Raw genomic sequence first — 19,574 nt, 5'->3', positions numbered from 1 at the left:
AGGCATAATAAGTTAGAGACAACAGTACTTAAACGATATTCAAGTCTCATCAATTCATAAAAAAGATACAAATAAAAGTATAAAACAATAACTGATGGAATCGAGTGAACATCGAATCAACCCAAACATTAAATTGAAATATTTATAGCAATAACATAAAATTTCTGCCACCGAAAACTTTATTTTTGTGAAGCCCAGGTAGTCGTGTGGTCTAGCGGGACGGCTACAGTGCAGGCGATTTGGTGTCACGATATCTCAGTAGCATGGGTTCGAATCCCAGCGAGGGAAGAACAAAAAAATTTGCGAAAGCAAATTTACAGATCTAACATTGTTGGGTTGATGTTTAGACGAGTTGTATATACATAATGTACACAGCCATGTATCACCATCATTGCTGGTGATCCGATGGATAAATCTGTTGTAGAGTTGTCACTGACTCAGACGTACTTATAAATATAATTATTTTCTGTGACTGTATCTTGCATTAATTTGTAGGATCCTTTACTATAGATAATTGAGCTGATCTGTAACAATAACATCTCCATGCCTTATGTAGCATGTACTGTAGTACGACGCTAGATTAAAACTGACGAGGAAAGGTAACACCCGACCACCGAAAGCCTCATTTTTGTGAAGCCCAGGTGGTCGTGTGGTCTAGCGGGACGGCTACAGTGCAGGCGATTTGGTGTCAGGATATCTCAGTAGCATGGGTTCGAATCCCAGCGAGGGAAAAACAAAACATTTGCGAAAGCAAATTTACAGATCTAACATTGTTGGGTTGATGTTTAGATTGTAAATTTTTGTATTCTTGTCTTACGTTATAATTTATTGCTAATGTGATTTGTCTATTATATGCCTTAATGTTTGATTTTGTTAACATATGTGCCTGTTTGACTGCTGTAATCCTATTTTTGACATTTTTACCTTTCATGTCTGTTTGTTTTGTTCACACGTCGACGTCAATATAATGGAAATTTATGCGACTGACATACAAGTTAGAGGTTTAGCTAGCTGTAAAACTAGGTTTAATCCGCCATTATCTACATTTGAAAATGCCAGTACGACGTCAGTTGTTATCCCATTCGTTTGATGTTCTTGAGCTTTTGAATTTGCCATTTGGGACCATAAGTTTCGAATTTTTGTGATTTTTACTTTTTGCAATATTTTGCATTACGTTTTGACATTTTAGAGTTTTGATAATCTTAACTTTTTATTTGACTCGGCCTGATTTGAATCCGCACCATTGGCGAGTCTTGCGTAGACGAAACGCACGTCCGGCGCACCGAATTATAAGCTTGGTATATGTATCTTTTAAAGTTTGTTATCATTAATATTTTGTCTCTTTTTAATTAAGTTGGATGCTAGGTAAATGTTCAGATGAATAAATGCTGATCATAGACATTACATATAAAGTATATTTAGTTATTTTTTTGTAATTTCAAAACGATTGAACGTTTATCATAAATTCGTTCTCAAATAATTTAAAACAAGACTACAGTTGACAGGAACTTGGTAAAAAAATATGCCCACTCCAATTGTTGAATCGTTATGAAGTTCGAAATAGATATTAGCTAACACATGTACTTACAAGTGAATAATGCGACCTGAATTGAATCCGTATGTTTGTGATCTCCAATAGAAAACATAAGCTAGAGATGAATAACGCTTGCACTTAACATTTTAAGCTTTAAAAAGGAAAATAATGTAAACATTCAAAGTGAAATAATGGGAAACCATTCGGTTGACTAATGCTATCCACAAATAGCATACATGCTTATACAGATGAAAACGATGATTTACCTATTTGTTTTACCGATGATATAGATTCAAACAGAACAAGAAAAAACAAGTTGCACGTGTTCGCTGTCTATTTATATCTTTATTTAGGTTTATATCGGTTTAAATGACCGTCGGCAGTCTTCGAAAGTCACATCGATGGTTGAATAGATTGCAATCAAACTGAAATGCACACGAAATGATAATATATATTATCGATTTCATGCATTATCACATTTATATTTAAAACTTTTTATAATTAAGATATATTATGGTTTAGTGTATTATAACTCAGATATGAGAACTTAATTCAAATCGGTTAACATCACTTTGGCAGCTAATGAACCCTTTAAAGCACGTACGTGCATAAATAAAATGTATATTGAAACTTAACAAACATACCAGTAAAAAATGTTTAGTTTTCAAAATAATTAAAACACAAGTTTCATTCCTGTACTTGTTTTTCGAATTATTATTTTTAGGTGTTGCGACCCTTTTTTAAATTTCAATATAAATACAACGTGATAAGTGGGCGTTACAGACAAATGTTTACCTAATCTGACTTAGTCAATTGATGACCTGAGCGCGCCAAGAAATTGTCTCCGTTCTGTTATGAATTCAATAACATTTGGTTTGTTTCCATTTATCTATTTCTTACTTATGAAACAGTAAACATTTTTGTATTCTACATGTGTTAAATTGATGCACTATACCTTAATAGTATCTTATGCATATTGTAATCGTAGAAAAGTTTGAAGACAATCTTCCAAGTATATTATTATTCTGTAATGATGAATGATCATGCAGTTGTCTGACTATTGGCATCGATCTTTTCTTTGAAGATTTTCAAAAACATGTCTCCTTTTTTAAAAAATCTTTTTTTTAGATGTTGATAAACATGATAAACACTCAGATGAATTAATGCTGATTATAATTGTCTTTTTTTCCATTTTTATATCAATCTTTTGAAGTGTTACTTTTAAAACAGTGGAAGGATACTTGAAAATTTTTAATTTCTAAATCAGTCTAATGATGTATATAAAATATAACTTAAGGTGGTACCTAACACTTCAGGGAGATAACTCTGTAAAGTCAGCTAAACGTTTTAATTACGTTGTCTTGTAAAAGGAATATTAAGCTTCTCAATGATCAAAATTGGTGTTTGTCAAACTGCAATATAACCAGTGTATTTTTTTCTGACAAAACGGTTTTGTTCAAAATTTTTGAAATTTTTATATTTTTGTTAAAGGATCAAAGTAAACACTTTGACAAAATTTTATGAAAATTAAACGAGCCCAATTAATTTTTGTGAAAGTGTTGGGTACCACCCTAAAGTTGTTTTATTTATAGTGAAATCGAAGATTGCAGAAATGAAACATTGATAAATATTTGAGAAGGCAACCTTTCAAGTATATATTATTATATAATGATGGATTTCCAGGCATTTGTCTGGTTATTTGTTATGATCTATCCTTTGGGAATTTTCAATTACATTCGTTGAAAGTCAATCGATAAAACGCATTCTAGTTTTGATAAAACTTGATCTAATTGAAAACGCTCTAATGTGGATAAATTGTGAAATAAATGCATGTTATTGTTTAATTATTTGTGATATGGTTATTACAATTTGTTGAGGTGTGACAATTATCAAATTTTCATCGGTTTATCGCACCTAGGGATCACTAAACAGAAAATAAAAAAAGAGGAAGATATAATATACGTCTGTATTTCTCAGAATTTAGGAGAAAAGAAGACTTTTAAATTCTCTCTTAAAATCAATAAATATTTAAATTGTATTCTAATATAATTTTCTCACTCCTAAACCAACTTTAATTTAGCAATTTGTACATTTGATGGAACTTACAATTGATTTTCAAAGATCGTCTGACGCGTGAAAAAAAATAAATCAAATCAAACGGTTATTATCCTTTGATTGGTCATTTGGTGTTATTTCCCGATGGATTTCCAATGTAAACATTGACAATTTACCCCAAACACGAACATCATGTCTTATATTCAAAATCGATTTTTGACCTAAATATTAAGAAAAACATACTTTTTGCTGCCGTACATGCCAATTGCATACCGAACAGTAAGTAAGAATATAAGTATTAAGACAAAATACTTTTATTGTTTGTCTAAGGGACGACATCAAAAGTTCAATGAAGGATAAAAAACTTAATTCACATAGTTTTTTCACTGACCCCCACCCCCCTCTTAACTTAATTTGGGGAAAATTGATTGACCCATATGGATATATGTAAAAATCAATGTCGGATAACCAAATCTTGCTGCAGTTCAACCCTCACCCCAGACTATTTGAATTAAGTTTTTTTTTTTATCTTACATTGATCTTTTGATGTCGTCCTTAATGTATAAAACAAAATTCGCTCTTCAAGAAAAATAATATAAAAATCAGATCATAAATGATTGCAAATGAAACAAATGACCTAGAAGTTAGATCTGCGAACAGCCTTCAGTATTGAACAATACTAATTCTAAAAAGCGACAAAAAGCTATACAAAGCCCCAAAATAACAAATGTAAAACAATTTAAACTAGAAAACTAATGGTCTGATTTATGGGCAAAACAAAAAAACGCTAAACACATTTGAGTAACAGTAACAAACGACAATTATATACACCTTACCTCGGGTCGCAACATACATAATGTGGCAGATTCAAACAGGTTAGTGGGCACCCAACCCTCCCCTAACATGGGACAGTGGTGCAACAGAATAATACAGGTACAAACAGTAAATATCAATAAATGAAGAATTATACGATATTATTAAAAGCAACAAACGACAATCACTCAATTAAAGGCTCTTGATTTGTGACAGACATATACAAATGTTGCAATGTTTCATTTGTTTTGCTGATGTAGAACCCTCTCATTGACTTTGGATTGTTCTGCAACACAAATAAACACAAACATAAAAATAAATTTTTAGAATCTACTTTATTTGATCGGTGGTAGAGAGTCTCTCGTTTCAAATTATACCATATCTACTTATTTCTATATTTACTCATCATATCAACATATATTACAAATTTAACACTAAAGACACAAAGTATTATTATATATCTAATCTGGAGTAATTCTTTGTGATCAGGGTTTAACCTGTTATATAGGGGACACGCAATAGAATGTCATGTGAAGTTCACACTTATATGTTACAATCACGTTTATATGTTACAATATGATGTGATTAACAAAATTGAAATGAAATCTGGATACTTTTCGCATTACATGTAAAAGTATTAACAACTAGCTGGAAGATGGTTTAATACAATGACACAAGTACTACACATGATACCTCCATGGTACAACAAAGAGAAAAGGGAAAAAAATCATCTCGTACTGTCATGACCTTGATCTTAAATATATCTTTAGATGATAATACATAGGTACACTTATTAATTCATTCGTCCATCGTTTGACTAATACTTATAAAAAGAATTAACACATAATACTAATGAGCAATCATTAAATACTTTGATTTGTTTTTCTCTGTTCACACTTTGATAGACAATGTTCTCGGAACTACTTGCGTAATGTACATTGTATGCAAACATGTGTCTATTTCACTGATATACCCAAGTACAATACATATGAATGAACATTCAAGGTTCCAGGACAATTGAAATTAAAATAGAAAAATAACAAATGTTTTAGTTAAGAAAAGAATTAAACAGATTTAAAACGTGGTATTCTTAATGTAATTTATGTTGAAATTAGACCTTGGTCCCCTCTTGCCCCGTCTTTACACTGACTCACAAACTTTACGTAAAATCCTTCATATTCAGTAAGTGAGTTTTCCATATCAATAACATGTACAAAAAAATGTATGTATTCCTATACATCAATTACAAGGAGCACATCGTAATTATCCTTACATCTGGTATACTGTTTACATAATTGTGTATACATTATATTAATCATGTTAAATGAAATAAAAAAATATCATTAAATTTAAAATATAAGTAAAATAGTGAAGAAACTATCACTGAAAATCCGACATTTGTACCATTTTGTGGTTATTCATAATCAAATCAATTTCAGTAAAAATGCTTTTGTTGCATATTATTGAATATCAAACTTGCAAATCAATGTGGAAGCCATATTAATATCGTAAAAATTGGTTAAAATGGTATTGGAAAGCTTTCCAGATCTCATGGGACTATCAAGATACTACAACGTAATTTTATTGCATTCTTATATTATGTACAAATAGTTATCAAAGGTACCAAAATCATAACTTAATACGCCAGACGCGCGTTTCGTCTACACAAGACTAATCAGTCACGCTCAGATCAAAATAGTTATAAAGCCAAACAAGTACAAAGTTGAAGATCATTGAGGACCCAAAATTTCAAAAAAGTTGTCCAAATACGGCTAAGTTTATCTATGCCTGTATAAAGAAAATCCTTAGTTTTTCGAAAAATTCTAAGTTTTGTAAACATAACATGTAAAGAAATAACCATACAATTGATATTCATGTCAACACAGAATTCGAAGTGCTGACTGTTGGGCTTGTAATATTGCTAGTTAGGCAATAAGTATACGTTACTGAAGATGAAATTTTCTACTTTATCGACAAGTTTCGTAAAGACATCAATTTCTGTTAATATAATGAAGAGAAATACACACTTTGTTTCCGTAGTCTCGCGTAACAAGGTCGAGTACAGCTAAGGAGATCATTCAGATAGGCGATGAGAAATTTTATAAGTGAAAAGATCTTAACAAATTATATATTTCTCCAGTAGTCTATCATTTTTACAATTCACTAATATTTTTTAAGAAAGTAAAGAAACACCAGCGTGTGTATATTAAACAATCAAGATTCTAAAGAAATAGTCGCAATTCTATGTATTAGTTAGAACAGAAGAAAAAAATAATAACGGTAAATAAATAAAAGTAGAAAACAATAATACATGAAGTGTGAAGGTGTGGTTCGAAGAAAAAGTTTTTTTTTTAGTTTCAGACTAAACATAATGCATTGGTATCTTGAATGATGAAACCGATGAGACAATGTAATATTTTGTCTATGACAGAAAAGGAATAACATTTGGTCATAGTATATTAATTACAACGTAAAGTCCAATAACATTTTAGTACATATTTAAGATGATTCAGTCGTACACAAGTTCATAGACGTAGTTATGTGTAAGTACTTATTTGATATTGGACACTTGATGAAATTAAACAGAGGTTAGAAAGTTGTACGATTGTTAAAGCATTGACCTTGTTAATGACGAAAAACTCAGATCATATGAGAACATTGTCACACGTTTAATAACAATATGATTTAAAAATTAACATCCCGTGTGTAATACCCAGCCTCATCAGCAAAATACTTAGTAAAGCCCCAACAGTGAAACAAGTTGGCATGCATATCCGGTTTGTGAGTTTGACTGTCCCTCTGGTAAATTTCGTCCCTCTTTCATTAACAGACCACTATCGAAATACACAGTTGACATTAGGGTTACATCCACCTCAAATGACACTGACAAAATCTTGCTGCAATATTCATTAAACATATATAAATCCAGAGAAACGGGAAGCGCCACAAACATAATCTCTTAATGAAAATTACAACCCCTCCAAAAAGGAACAAGAACGACAATGTTTGTTACAAAATCATATATCAAACCATACAGTGGAACAAGAGAAAAGCAAAGTAGTACTATTTGTTTGCAAAATCATTGGCAATACTAGAAACATAAGTTAATGGGCATAAATACACGTGAAGGATTAAGAAACGCCCTTCAACAGTTGGGCTATTTTCTTTTCAGTTTGGCAAAAACTGCTAACGGTTTTCGCACTGTATACCTGTATAAATATATTTGTATGTTAAGAGAGTGAACAGATTATGCAATATCTCTAATAAGATAAAGGGTAGGCAAGAAGTGTGACCAATTTCTGTGTATTTGTTTTCCCTTAATACCCCCTTCACATACACGAATGTGTCTTACGATTCCTTACGAATGTTGTTTGTTTTAATAAATATATATATATATTAGTCAAATGCAAGCATTCGCAAGCAATCGTAAACCACTCGCAAGCAATCGTAAATCACTCGCAAGCAATCGTAAACCACTCTTAAACAAATCGTAGACATTCGCAGACAATCGTATCGATTCGTAAAACTATTTGGAAATTTTTGGACATGCCAAAAATTTTACACGAATGTCCACGAATCATTTCATTCGTAAAGAGCTCGCAAATCACTCGCAACAATTCGTTAATGCATCGTTAACCGATCGCAACAACTCGTAAATCATTCGCAAGAAATCGTGAACAGTTTGATTTAAGAATGTTTAACGATTCATTTACGAATAGTTGCGAGCAGTTTACGATCGCTTTGCGATGGATTAACGAATTGATACGAATTCACGCGAGTGCTTTACGAATATATCCGATTGCTTTACGAATGTATACGAATACTTTGCGTCTGCTTTGCGAGTGCTTTGCGAATGTTTTACAAATAGGAATATTTAACAAATGATTTGACGATAAAATTGGGGTTTTGTTTTTATTCTAATAGCCGCAACAAATGTCTACTGATCGCGACTATATCATTGCACGCAACTTAGCAGCTTCGAATCCGCCAGCTGACGTCCTTCAACAATATGGTCGATACCAATGGGCAGAACTGCAACCGACTAACTTGCAACCTATCTTAATGGGTCAACAGCAACAGACAGTATACTCAACTCACACTACAAGTCAGACACCAAGTGCTATTGAATCAACTGCGACAGATACAACATCAGTACTGACGGATGCTTATGAGACAATAAACCCAGAAACACCTTTCATATAGATCTTCGACGTGAATGACTGTTTATTTTCATTTAGAAAAGATTTAGGAAAATCTTGAATAGAGAACCTTTAAATGTATAACTATTTGTAGATTGTAGAAAATTTGTAGCTTTTTTTGAGAATGAAAAGAAATAGGTTAATCCACATTTGTTTATGTTGTTTATTTTAGGAACCAAAATTTTTAAACAAAACCAATAAAAAATGACATCGCTGAAAAGTGTAATATGCAAACGGAATCTTTTGCCATTACTTGGCGCCTGTGCCCTTTTCAATGTACATTTAGTTGTAAATCAAATTCGAACACACTAAGGAGCAATCAATAATCATAAACCACAAAGAAGACAATGCCATGGCAAATACACAACAGGCAACACAAATAACAACATAACAAAAACTAAAAACAAAGCAACATGGACCCCAAACAAAAACAAAATGTGGTGAACTCAAGTACCCTGGAAGGGTTAGCAGCTCCTGCTTCAAGTGTGACAACCGTCGTTTAGCTTAAATGTCAAAATCATTCTGAAACTCATTTATTGATGCTTATCAAAGTTTGTGTTTAAACTCAACCTATTCTTTTTTGCGCGTGTTGGGTCGTTGCCTCTTTGACACATTCCCCGTCTTCACTCATATTCTATCCCTTAAATACCATTCCAAGTACTAGTATTGCAACAAATTTGTATTATAAAGTGTATGTCAAACAAAGTTGGAGTGAATTATTCATTATGATAGAACCTCATTCTGAGATTTTTTATAGTCCTATCTATATCTAAATTTTTATTTTTAAACATTACATCAATTAACACAATACTGATGCATTCAAAACAATCAATGTTTCTGAACCAGTCAAATCATGTTCTCTTGCCAATCTACGGCGCCTGCTTCCGAGTTGAAGTAATTTTTAAGATAGTTCCTTTGATCAATTCCAGCAGCGTTACCAAAATTTCTCTGATACCCTGGGTCTCCGTCGGTAAGTTGCGCACCTTGTCGCCATTGTCCCTCTATTAAATTATGATTGTTGTCTTCTTCGTCAGCAAACAGTTGTAGATCAGCACGTTTCCTTATCCGAAGTAAGTTATGAAGAGTAGTACAAGACAGTACGATTAAATCTACTGTTTCTGGCAGTTGTTGCATAGTTCCAATCAAAATCTGAAATCTCATGGCAAGAATGCCAAAAGCATTCTCCACAATTCTACGTGGACGGGACAACCTATAGTTAAAGATGCGCTCATCGTGGTCTAAACGTTTTCTTGAATAGGGTTTCATCATCCATGATCGGAGAGGAAATGCGTCATCGCCAATAAGAAAATAAGGAATATCTGTTTCACCATTTGGAAGAGGGGAGGGAGGCGGAAGATCCAAAGTTTCATCTTCTAACATTGGTCGTAGTTCCGAGTCCCTAAATATCTGGCTATCAGATGCACTTCCGTATGAGCCCACACTCAGCCAAATAAACTTATAATCTGCATCAACTAGAGCCATCATCACTGTAGAGAAGAAATGTTTGTAGTTAAAAAATAACGACCCCGAGTTAGGCGGTTTTCTTATTCTAATGTGCTTCCCATCCAAAGCACCACAAGCGTGTGGGAGGTTCCATATTCTTTCAAAGTCAGATGCTATACGCATCCAATCTTCCGTCGTAATCTCATCCGGCATGACTTCATCTTTGTATGCTAAGTAAATTGCTTCGCAGACTTTAGGCACAAAGAGTGATATGGAGTTCCGGGCAACACGAAAGGCATACATAAGATCAGCATACGTGGAACCGGTAGCCAAATGTCTGAGTGTAACGGCTAACTTCAGTCCTGGTTCAAGTGGTTCCCTGTAACGAGAAATATTTATCTAAACTTACAATGCAATTAAAAGAATATTTTTTGTCGCATAAAAGGTAAACTGGAAATGTGTCATACATTAGAATAACAAAAGACAAGACAGTTTAATATACCCACTTCCATATGAATACGAACGTTATTTGGGGCGTTACTAACACGTACTTTGTTCACTTTGTATTAAATTGAATTATTTAGAAGCAAAGTGCTTAAGGAAAATTTTTTAAAAGATTGTTTTGCTGACCTTTTTACTTAGATATGAATTTCTGAAAAAAACAGTTAGTATGGTTTTCTAAACTGACTATATCATGCGGAAAATCCAAGCCTCGTCCTTCGGCACCGTCGGATATTCATATGATATAGTCAGCATACAAAATAAAACTAACTATTATTCTTAATGTACATTTCTGTTTTATTTTGCTTGAAAATTGAAGTACTTACCTGAAAGAGGTAGAGCTTTTTCTGATTGCAGGGGTAATTCTGTCAAGTATCTCCCCAAACAAGTCGGCATCAACTCTTAAAAAGTTTCTGTAACCAGACGCATCTTCCCGGTTAAGCTCATGCAGGAGTTGGTCATATTGTCCAAACAAAGTTCTTCTGATGAGCCATGGCCTGCACCAAAATCTACGTTGAGTCCGCCTCCTCCTCCTCCTAAAACAAAGAGGAAACAGTTGTTGATTTTCTTCCTCTGCCCTCTGTGCCAGTGGAAGAAGAAGTCGAAGGAAGTTATGGAAGAGTAATAATTTTTTCTCTCGTAAGACATGTCTTGCTACTCCGAATGTTTACATGGATAATAAATGAGACTGTATGGCCTACTATCTATATGAGTGCATGCATTTCCCATTGCAAAAAAAATAAACATTCGTAAAACACTCGTAACTCAATCGCAAATGTTCGTGGGCTATCGTAAACTATTCGTTAACCAATCGTAAAAACTTGGATCAGATCGTTACCATTCGTATTGTGCTCGCAAAACACTCGTATGCATTCGTTAATTGCTCGTATCTATTCGCAATGAATCGTCTACTGTTATCGTAAAAGCATCGCATTCATTCTTAGTAAATCGTAACCAATCGTAAAGCACTCGCAAATCACTCGTAAAAGTGGTTTATTCGCAAAAGATTCGTTAAAGTTTAACGAATCTTGTAAATTTTGGTGATTCGTTAGCATTCGTAAGAAACATTCGTGTATGTGAAGGGGGTATTAAGGTCATATCGGAACGTGTTGTTTATATTTACTGACGTTTGAATGTTTAATAGTATATATACAAGAATTTCATTGATAAATTTATTCAAAACTTGAAATCTATGGTAAACACAGTCTTTTTAATACAATATAGGAAATTCTGCATGTATTTGTAAAATAATGCATTCAAAAATACAATAGTTATTAACATAAAACCTGTCTCTGAAATACAATATGCAATAATTCTTTTGTTTTATACCTTAAAAGAATAAAACAACACTTTATAAGACAATAACAATCAAAACCAAGGAGTAAACATAAATTTCATGCATCCGGAACGCTGAAAGCTGAATATTAGAAAGCCAATGTAAATGATCCGAACTATATAAACGGACTTTAAAATCATAACAAAATCTATCTGAGATCAACTTTGCCAGAAGAAGTCGAAAACTTAGTTTCTTTATAATTTGTAATTCTATAAACGGACGCTTGTAATACATCATGTTAGAACCGAAGTGCTGACTTCCGACCTGATGATAGACTGATAGTCCACCAGCAGCGACATCGACTCAGTGGTGTAAAAATGAAAACAACACTTTATTAATTTCATGAGTTGGAAGCGCTTTCCCTTGAATTTTCTACATTAGGAACGCTTAATGAGTTTGGCTGTCCCTCTGATATCTTTTCGTCCCTCTTTTAATGTCGAATATTTGAAACCCAATGATTTATAAGAACCGTACTAAGAAGCATTCAGATACATGCAGTTTCTCATATTACAATACATTTATAATTGCATGGCATGAAAACTATATCTTTCATTGATACTAATTAGTAATTCAGGTACTTATAACATGACATATGTTTGGATCATACGTCTAAAACAGCTTAAATATGATACTGACAATAATTTCTCTGTGCAAAAAGCTTATAAGATAAACCATCAATTATGCTGTACGAGCACGATGTTTTTTGGGGAAAACTGTTTTGTCCAATTCATTGTGGGATAATCATTTACTTATCAAGGGTTATATAGATTAAGATAGATACCCCCTTGTTCTTATAATTAGTCTTAATTTAGTGAACCCGTTATTACATTTCGTAAATTAGACAGAGTAAAACGAGGATAATTTGAGATCGATTCATTTGTAATCAACTGGTGCGATATTGTGTAACGAGTTTAATATAACAGAATGAAAGCTTAAGTTAACCGCGCTTAGATCAAATAATACAAGTTTAAGCTGAGGAGATAATTCTAGGATTCTACAGTAATGTATTTACATATTTTAACGACTTCTAAAGTATAGCTAAAAAACGTTCAGCTAGAAGATTTTTGTCTTAAAGTACTAAAAGAGTAGGAAAGTAATTGGGATCAGACAAATAGAAAAAAAGTTGTAAATAGGTTAGATTATAAGTCCTTGAAACTAATTAATCCAGTTTACATAAGCATAAAACGCTTAAGTGTACTATTATAAAACACTTAAAAATCACGCCAACTGTTGAAGAGTATCTTATTATTTAAACAACGGATAACTTCATTGAAATCATGGTCTCTCAAAGGATGGCCATCTTTGCACTAGGGTTTGTTGCTCTGTTTGGATATTGTTTTTCTGCTTCGGTGGAAGTCAATCAATGCGTAACACATTTGGATGACGTGATTCCACAGACAAATTTTGACATTAAACAGGTAATTTATTTAGGTTATTGTTAATAATTCTTAAAGTAACTTAACAATGTTACATTTACTCAGGATCATTTTGTATTCAAAGCTCTGGATGTATGAATGCAGCAAAATATATACTGAATTCATTAAAACCCTTTTTACTTTTGGACTTCTGACGCCCCCTCCTCCCTTCTCCCAAAAGAAAGCCGACCGAGCAAGACTTTAATGTGTAGTCAAGGTAGTTAAAAAAAACCTAAATTAGTTGTTATGATATTGTAATTATGTTATATAAATGATATTGTAATTATTGTATTTATTTATGTTGGCCTGATTTGTGTTGTGTGGCCTGATCGTTGTTCACAGAATAATCTTAGAACTGTGCAGTTTAGAAATCACTTGAACAATTACAGAATGATTGGAACTTTCCAGAATGATCCTAATAAAAGATGCATTATATAAACTTCTACATTTTACTAGTGAGAAACTTCTGTTGTAACTTTCTAGGATGTTCCATTATAGACTGTTCTAGAATCTTCCATGACAACTATATATATACAGACACTAAAGTTAAACTCTCACTCTTGGACTTAGACTTAGACATCGATAGACATTAGTATTCATAGCATTTGGATTGACACTTTTATTCTACAAACAACATCATACTGGATTGTGACCGTAATATTCAGATTGGATTCCGAAAGATATCGGGATACAGATAAAGATAAAAGATTGGACTCATATTTTGACAGTTAAGTTGACAGTAATATTTATGTATTACTTCTTGTAAACGTTTGTATAATAAATATTGTTAAATTTTATTATCAGAAATTTTATTATCAGGCCGTAACAGAAATTGGGGGCTCGTCCGGGAGACGGAAAATATCTTATTCAAAATTTATTCAATATTTTTATTATAACTAGCCAACAAAATTCTACAAAATGGCATTTGATGCCGGTAAATTTTTGAAAACGCCAGACCTGGAGGGTTTGATAATTTAAAGAAAGAGGAATTAGTGTTGCTTGCTAAACATCTGAAATTAGATTTTAAAGTATCTATGAGAAAACAAATTGACGCCTTTAAATTAAAACAGCTTGAATTAGAACAAGAACTCAAATTAAAAGAACTGGAGATAAGAAAAGAAGATGAACTTAAATTAAAACAAGATGAACTTAAATTTAAACAAGATGAACTTAAATTAAAACAGGCAGAACTGGAAATGAAGGAAAGGTTGGAAATGGATAAAAAGGAAAAAGAAGATGATTTAAAATTAAAAGAACTTGAAATGAGGGAAAGGTTAGAGATGGAGAAACTAAAACTTGAAATGGTCAAAGAAGAAAGCAACACTAAAGTCCAGTCGAAATCAGAATATTTTGATGCAGCAAAAAATATACGTTTGGTTCCCAGATTTTGTGAAAAAACAGTCGATAAATATTTTCCACAGTTTGAGAAAATTGCTCATAATTTGAATTGGCCAAAGCCATATTGGACTACAATGCTACAAAGTGTTTTTGAGGGTAAGGCCGCTGAAATATACTCCGCACTTCCATCAGAAAAAAGTTCCGATTATGACACGGTGAAACAGGAAGTTTTGAAAGCTTATGAGCTAGTACCAGAAGCATATAGACAGACATTTAGATCTTATAAAAAGTTTGATTCGCAAACCTATGTGGAATTTGCTCGGGAAAAAGAAGATCTATTTGACAAATGGCTTACTTCAAAGAAAACAGATAACAATTTTGATAACCTAAGACAATTGATGTTAATAGAAGAGTTCAAACAATGTGTTCATTTAGACTTAAAAACACATTTAGACGACAAAACTGTTGGGACAATACATGATGCAGCTGTAATTTCAGATAATTATACCCTTTCACATAAAAGAAATTTCAAGGGTCAAAATGTTAATACTTCCAGTGGAAATTACAAAAATCAAAGTACTGAGCGTACTGATAGTGAGCCTGTTGCACAGAATAAGAGTCAGTCCAGTTATAATATGTCTAGTCCAAAATTTGATACTTTTGAGAAGAAGTCACTGATTTGTGCTTATTGTAAGAAAAATGGTCACCTTATGGCTGATTGTTTTAGACTCCAGAAGAAGAATGAACGAGATAATAAGCCAAAGTCAAGTGCTTGTACGACACCCGTTGTTACCAGTACATTGGAATGTCCTGCGAGTCAGGCTTTTAAGTCCAGTTTTTGTGATTACATGGAGGAATATAAACCCTTTATGTCTGATGGGTTTATTTCTATTGTTGATGATACCACTCTTCAGCCTATTAAGATTTTACGGGACACTGGAGCTTCTCAGTCTTTATTGTTAGAAGGTGTGTTGCCTTTGTCCGAGAAGACTTCTGTTGGTGCCTCCGTTTTGTTTAAGGTGTAGAGTTAGGTTGTATAGATGTTCCTCTCCATCGTATTTATCTGAAGTCAGATTTGATAACTGGACCAGTTATTGAGGGTGTTCGTCCTAATCTCCCTGTTGAGGGTGTTACGTTATTGCTAGAAAATGATCTAGCTAGGAACAAAGTGGTTGCTGAACCAATTGTTACCAGTGAACCGGTGGTGGATGTTAAATTACCTGATGATGATGCTGAATTGTATCCAGCTTGTGTTGTCACTAGGGCGTTGGCTAGAAAACAACAAGATGAGGATTTGCAAGAAAACCAGTTTGATTACATGGACCTTTCTGACACTTTCCTAGCCGACATTGAAGGTCCTGGTAGCTCAGAAAAGGCCATAATTAGACCACCTAATGTTAACAAGAATGTAATTATGCCATGGCCAGACGTAAACAGCCATTCATTAAACAGAAAGAACCTTTTCGACGAACAAAATAAAGACCCTGAAGTTCTTCAGCTCCGCAAGAGGGCTCAACCACAGGAGGAAGCAGACAAAGTGGTTGAATGCTATTTCCATCAGGAAGGCATTTTAATGAGGAAGTGGAGGCCTCCTGATGCTACCCCAGAGGAGGAATGGAGAGTGGTATACCAAGTGGTGGTGCCTAAAGTTTATAGGCAAGAAATTATTGGTCTTGCCCATGACACCCCCTTGGCTGGACACTTAGGTATAAGGAAGACTTGCCTTAAGACCTTGCAGCATTTCTACTGGCCAAGACTTAGAAATGATGTTGCAGAATACTGCAAATCATGTCATATATGCCAGGTTGTTGGTAAGTCTAACCAGAAAATACCACCAGCACCACTTCTGCCTATTCCAGCCTTTGACGAACCTTTCAGCAGAGTTCTAATTGACTGCGTTGGACCTTTACCAAAGACCAAAACTGGAAATGCGTATTTATTGACAATCATGTGTACATCCACTCGCTTTCCTGAGGCTATTCCGCTAAGAAATATCAAGACACCTACTATTGTCAAAGCACTTATCAAATTTTTCACATTAGTAGGACTTCCTAAGTCTATACAGTCCGACCAGGGATCAAATTTCATGTCAGGTTTATTTCAGCAAGTCGTGTACCAGTTAGGGATTGCTCAGTATAGATCAAGTGCGTACCATCCAGAATCTCAAGGTGCCTTAGAACGTTTTCATCAAACATTGAAGAATATGATTAGAACTTTTTGTCTTCAATTTGACAGAGACTGGGATGATGGAGTTCACTTTCTACTTTTTTTGTTCAAGAATCCCTTGGATTTAGTCCCTTTGAGTTGGTATTTGGCCATACTGTAAGGGGACCGTTAAAATTGATTAAGGAAAAGTGGCTTACTGAACATACTGACTTGAATCTTTTAGACTATGTATCTAGATTTAAAGAAAAATTACAACTGTTTGTCAAATTGCTCAGAAAAACTTAAAAAATGTACAGAACAAGATGAAAATATGGTATGATAAAGATGCCAGGGATAGAGTTTTTGAGCCTGGTGATAAGGTACTTGTATTTTTGCCAGTCCCTGGACATCCTTTACAGGCTAAATATTGTGGTCCTTATACAATAGACAGTAAAATCAATGATTAGAATTATATTGTAAAAACTCAGGGTCGGCGCAAACAAAACAGAGTGTGTCATACTAATATGTTAAAACCATATTTTGAGCGTACTAATGAATGTGAGAGTAAACCAGTTGCCACTTTAGGCATGGTTAAATTTGAGAACAATCATGACAAACCAGATGTAATTGAACCACCTTTTAGTTCTAAAACTATGGAAGAGACAGTTAGATTGAAAAATTCAGAAATTTTGTCAATTTAGACTCAAAACTTGCACATCTGTCTTTTGATCGTAAAGAAGAAATAAAACTTTGGTATTTTCTTTTAAAAAAATTTTTCCAGATGTGTCAAACAAAACCACTGCTGTTTGTCATGATGTTGATATAGGAGATGCTTCTCCAATAAGGCAACATCCTTACCGGCTCAATCCACTCAAACTTGAAGCTATGAGAAAAGAAATTAAATATATGCTTGACAATAATATTATTGAGCCGAGTAACAGTGAATGGAGCTCTCCTTGTCTCCTTGTGCCAAAACCAGATAAAACCTTTCGTTTCGTGACTGATTTCAGAAAAGTAAATTCAGTCTCAAAATCTGATTCCTATTCGATTCCAAGGATAGACGATTGTATTGACAACATTGGTCAAGCAAAATTTGTGAGCAAATTTGATTTGTTGAAAGGTTATTGGCAAGTTCCATTGACACAGAGAGTTCGTGAAATATCAGCTTTTGTTACACCAGATGCCTTATTTCAATATACTGTAATGCCATTTGGCATGAAAAGTGCACCAGCTACATTTCAAAGAATGATCAATAATGTTATAAAAGATTTAAACTGTTGTTATGCTTATATTGATGATCTAATTGTATGTAGTGATAGCTGGGAACAACATTTAACACATTTGTATGATACTTTTGATAGATTGTCACAATCAAATTTGACTGTTAATCTTGGTAAAAGTGAATTTTGTCAGGCCACTGTTGATTATTTAGGGCATACAGTTTGCCAAGGTCAAGTGAAACCTATTATGGCTAAAGTGGAAGCTATTTCCAAATTTCCTCCTCCTACAAATAGAAAACAACTTATGAGATATTTAGGCATGATTGGATTTTATAGAAAATTTTGTTCAAATTTTGCTACTGTGGTTCAACCACTGACTCATCTTTTACGAAAAGATTCTAAATTTATCTGGAGTGAAAATTGTCAAAACGCTTTTGAAAATAGCAAATCACTTTTAATTAATAGTCCGGTTCTGATTACTCCAGACTTTGAAAAACAATTTAAAATTGCTGTTGATGCAAGCGATGTAGGAATTGGAGCTGTTTTATATCAAGAGACAGATGATAATGTTGAGAAACCTATATCATATTTTTCCAAGAAATTAGATAAACATCAGAAAAATTATTCAACTATTGAAAAAGAGTGTTTTGCAATGTTGTCGGCACTTCAACATTTTGATGTATATTTGAATCCCACTGTATATCATATTCTTGTTTGTACTGATCATAATCCTCTCACCTTCATACATAAAATGAGAAACAAGAATCAGAGGTTGACTAGGTGGAGTTTATTGTTACAGGAATATGATGTAATTGTAAAACATATTAAGGGTAAAGATAATGTAATAGCTGATGCTTTATCTAGAGCTTACTAAATCACTTTGTATATACTATGTATATTTGTTCATATTAATTATGATAAGTTTTTGTTACACTAAAACTTCTTTTAAGGGGGGAGGTGTTATGATATTGTAATTATGTTATATAAATGATATTGTAATTATTGTAATTATTTTTGTTGGCCTGATTTGTGTTGTGTGGCCTGATCGTTGTTCACAGAATAGTCTTAGAACTGTGCAGTTTAGAAATCACTGGAACAATTACAGAATGATTGGAACTTTCCAGAATGATCCTAATAAAAGATGCATTATAGAAACTTCTACATTTTACTAGACACTTCTGTTGTAACTTTCTAGGATGTTCCATTATAGACTGTTCTAGAATCTTCCATGACAACTATATATATACAGACACTAAAGTTAAACTCTCACTCTTGGACTTAGACTTAGACATCGATAGACATTAGTATTCATAGCATTTGGATTGACACTTTTATTCTACAAACAACATCATACTGGATTGTGACCGTAATATTCAGATTGGATTCCGAAAGATATCCGGATACAGATAAAGATAAAAGATTGGACTCATATTTTGACAGTTAGGTTGACAGTAATATTTGTGTATTACTTCTTGTAAACTTTTGTATAATAAATATTGTTAAATTTTATTATCAGAAATTTTATTATCAGGCCGTAACATAGTAAGTAAAAATTTAAACGATGCTCACGTAAAG

General features: G+C 33.3%; 2 protein-coding genes across 2 annotated transcripts in view; one reads left to right on the top strand and one right to left on the bottom strand.

Annotated features, from left to right (window-relative positions):
- Window positions 1-9,365: 9,365 nt before the first annotated feature.
- On the bottom strand, window positions 9,366-12,399 carry LOC139510905 (putative nuclease HARBI1). Its single transcript, XM_071297453.1, has 3 exons — window positions 12,393-12,399; window positions 10,872-11,199; window positions 9,366-10,423 (listed from the first exon to the last, which is right to left on the bottom strand). Exons 1-3 carry the CDS (start codon window positions 12,397-12,399, stop codon window positions 9,448-9,450), a joined length of 1,311 nt encoding a protein of 436 aa, XP_071153554.1. The 3' UTR covers window positions 9,366-9,447.
- Window positions 12,400-13,118: 719 nt separating this feature from the next.
- LOC139512420 (uncharacterized) overlaps window positions 13,119-19,574 on the top strand; it is a 30,891-nt gene continuing 24,435 nt past the window's right edge. The window contains exon 1 of the mRNA XM_071300034.1: window positions 13,119-13,299. Coding sequence (XP_071156135.1) covers window positions 13,159-13,299 — 141 coding nt within the window. The 5' untranslated portion in view covers window positions 13,119-13,158. The remainder of the gene's footprint in view (window positions 13,300-19,574) is intronic.

This window comes from Mytilus edulis, chromosome 2, assembly GCF_963676685.1.
Source record: "Mytilus edulis chromosome 2, xbMytEdul2.2, whole genome shotgun sequence".
Classification (NCBI taxonomy): domain Eukaryota; kingdom Metazoa; phylum Mollusca; class Bivalvia; order Mytilida; family Mytilidae; genus Mytilus; species Mytilus edulis.
Note: the sequence above shows the minus strand (reverse complement) of the source record. Positions and strands in the feature narration are given on the sequence as shown.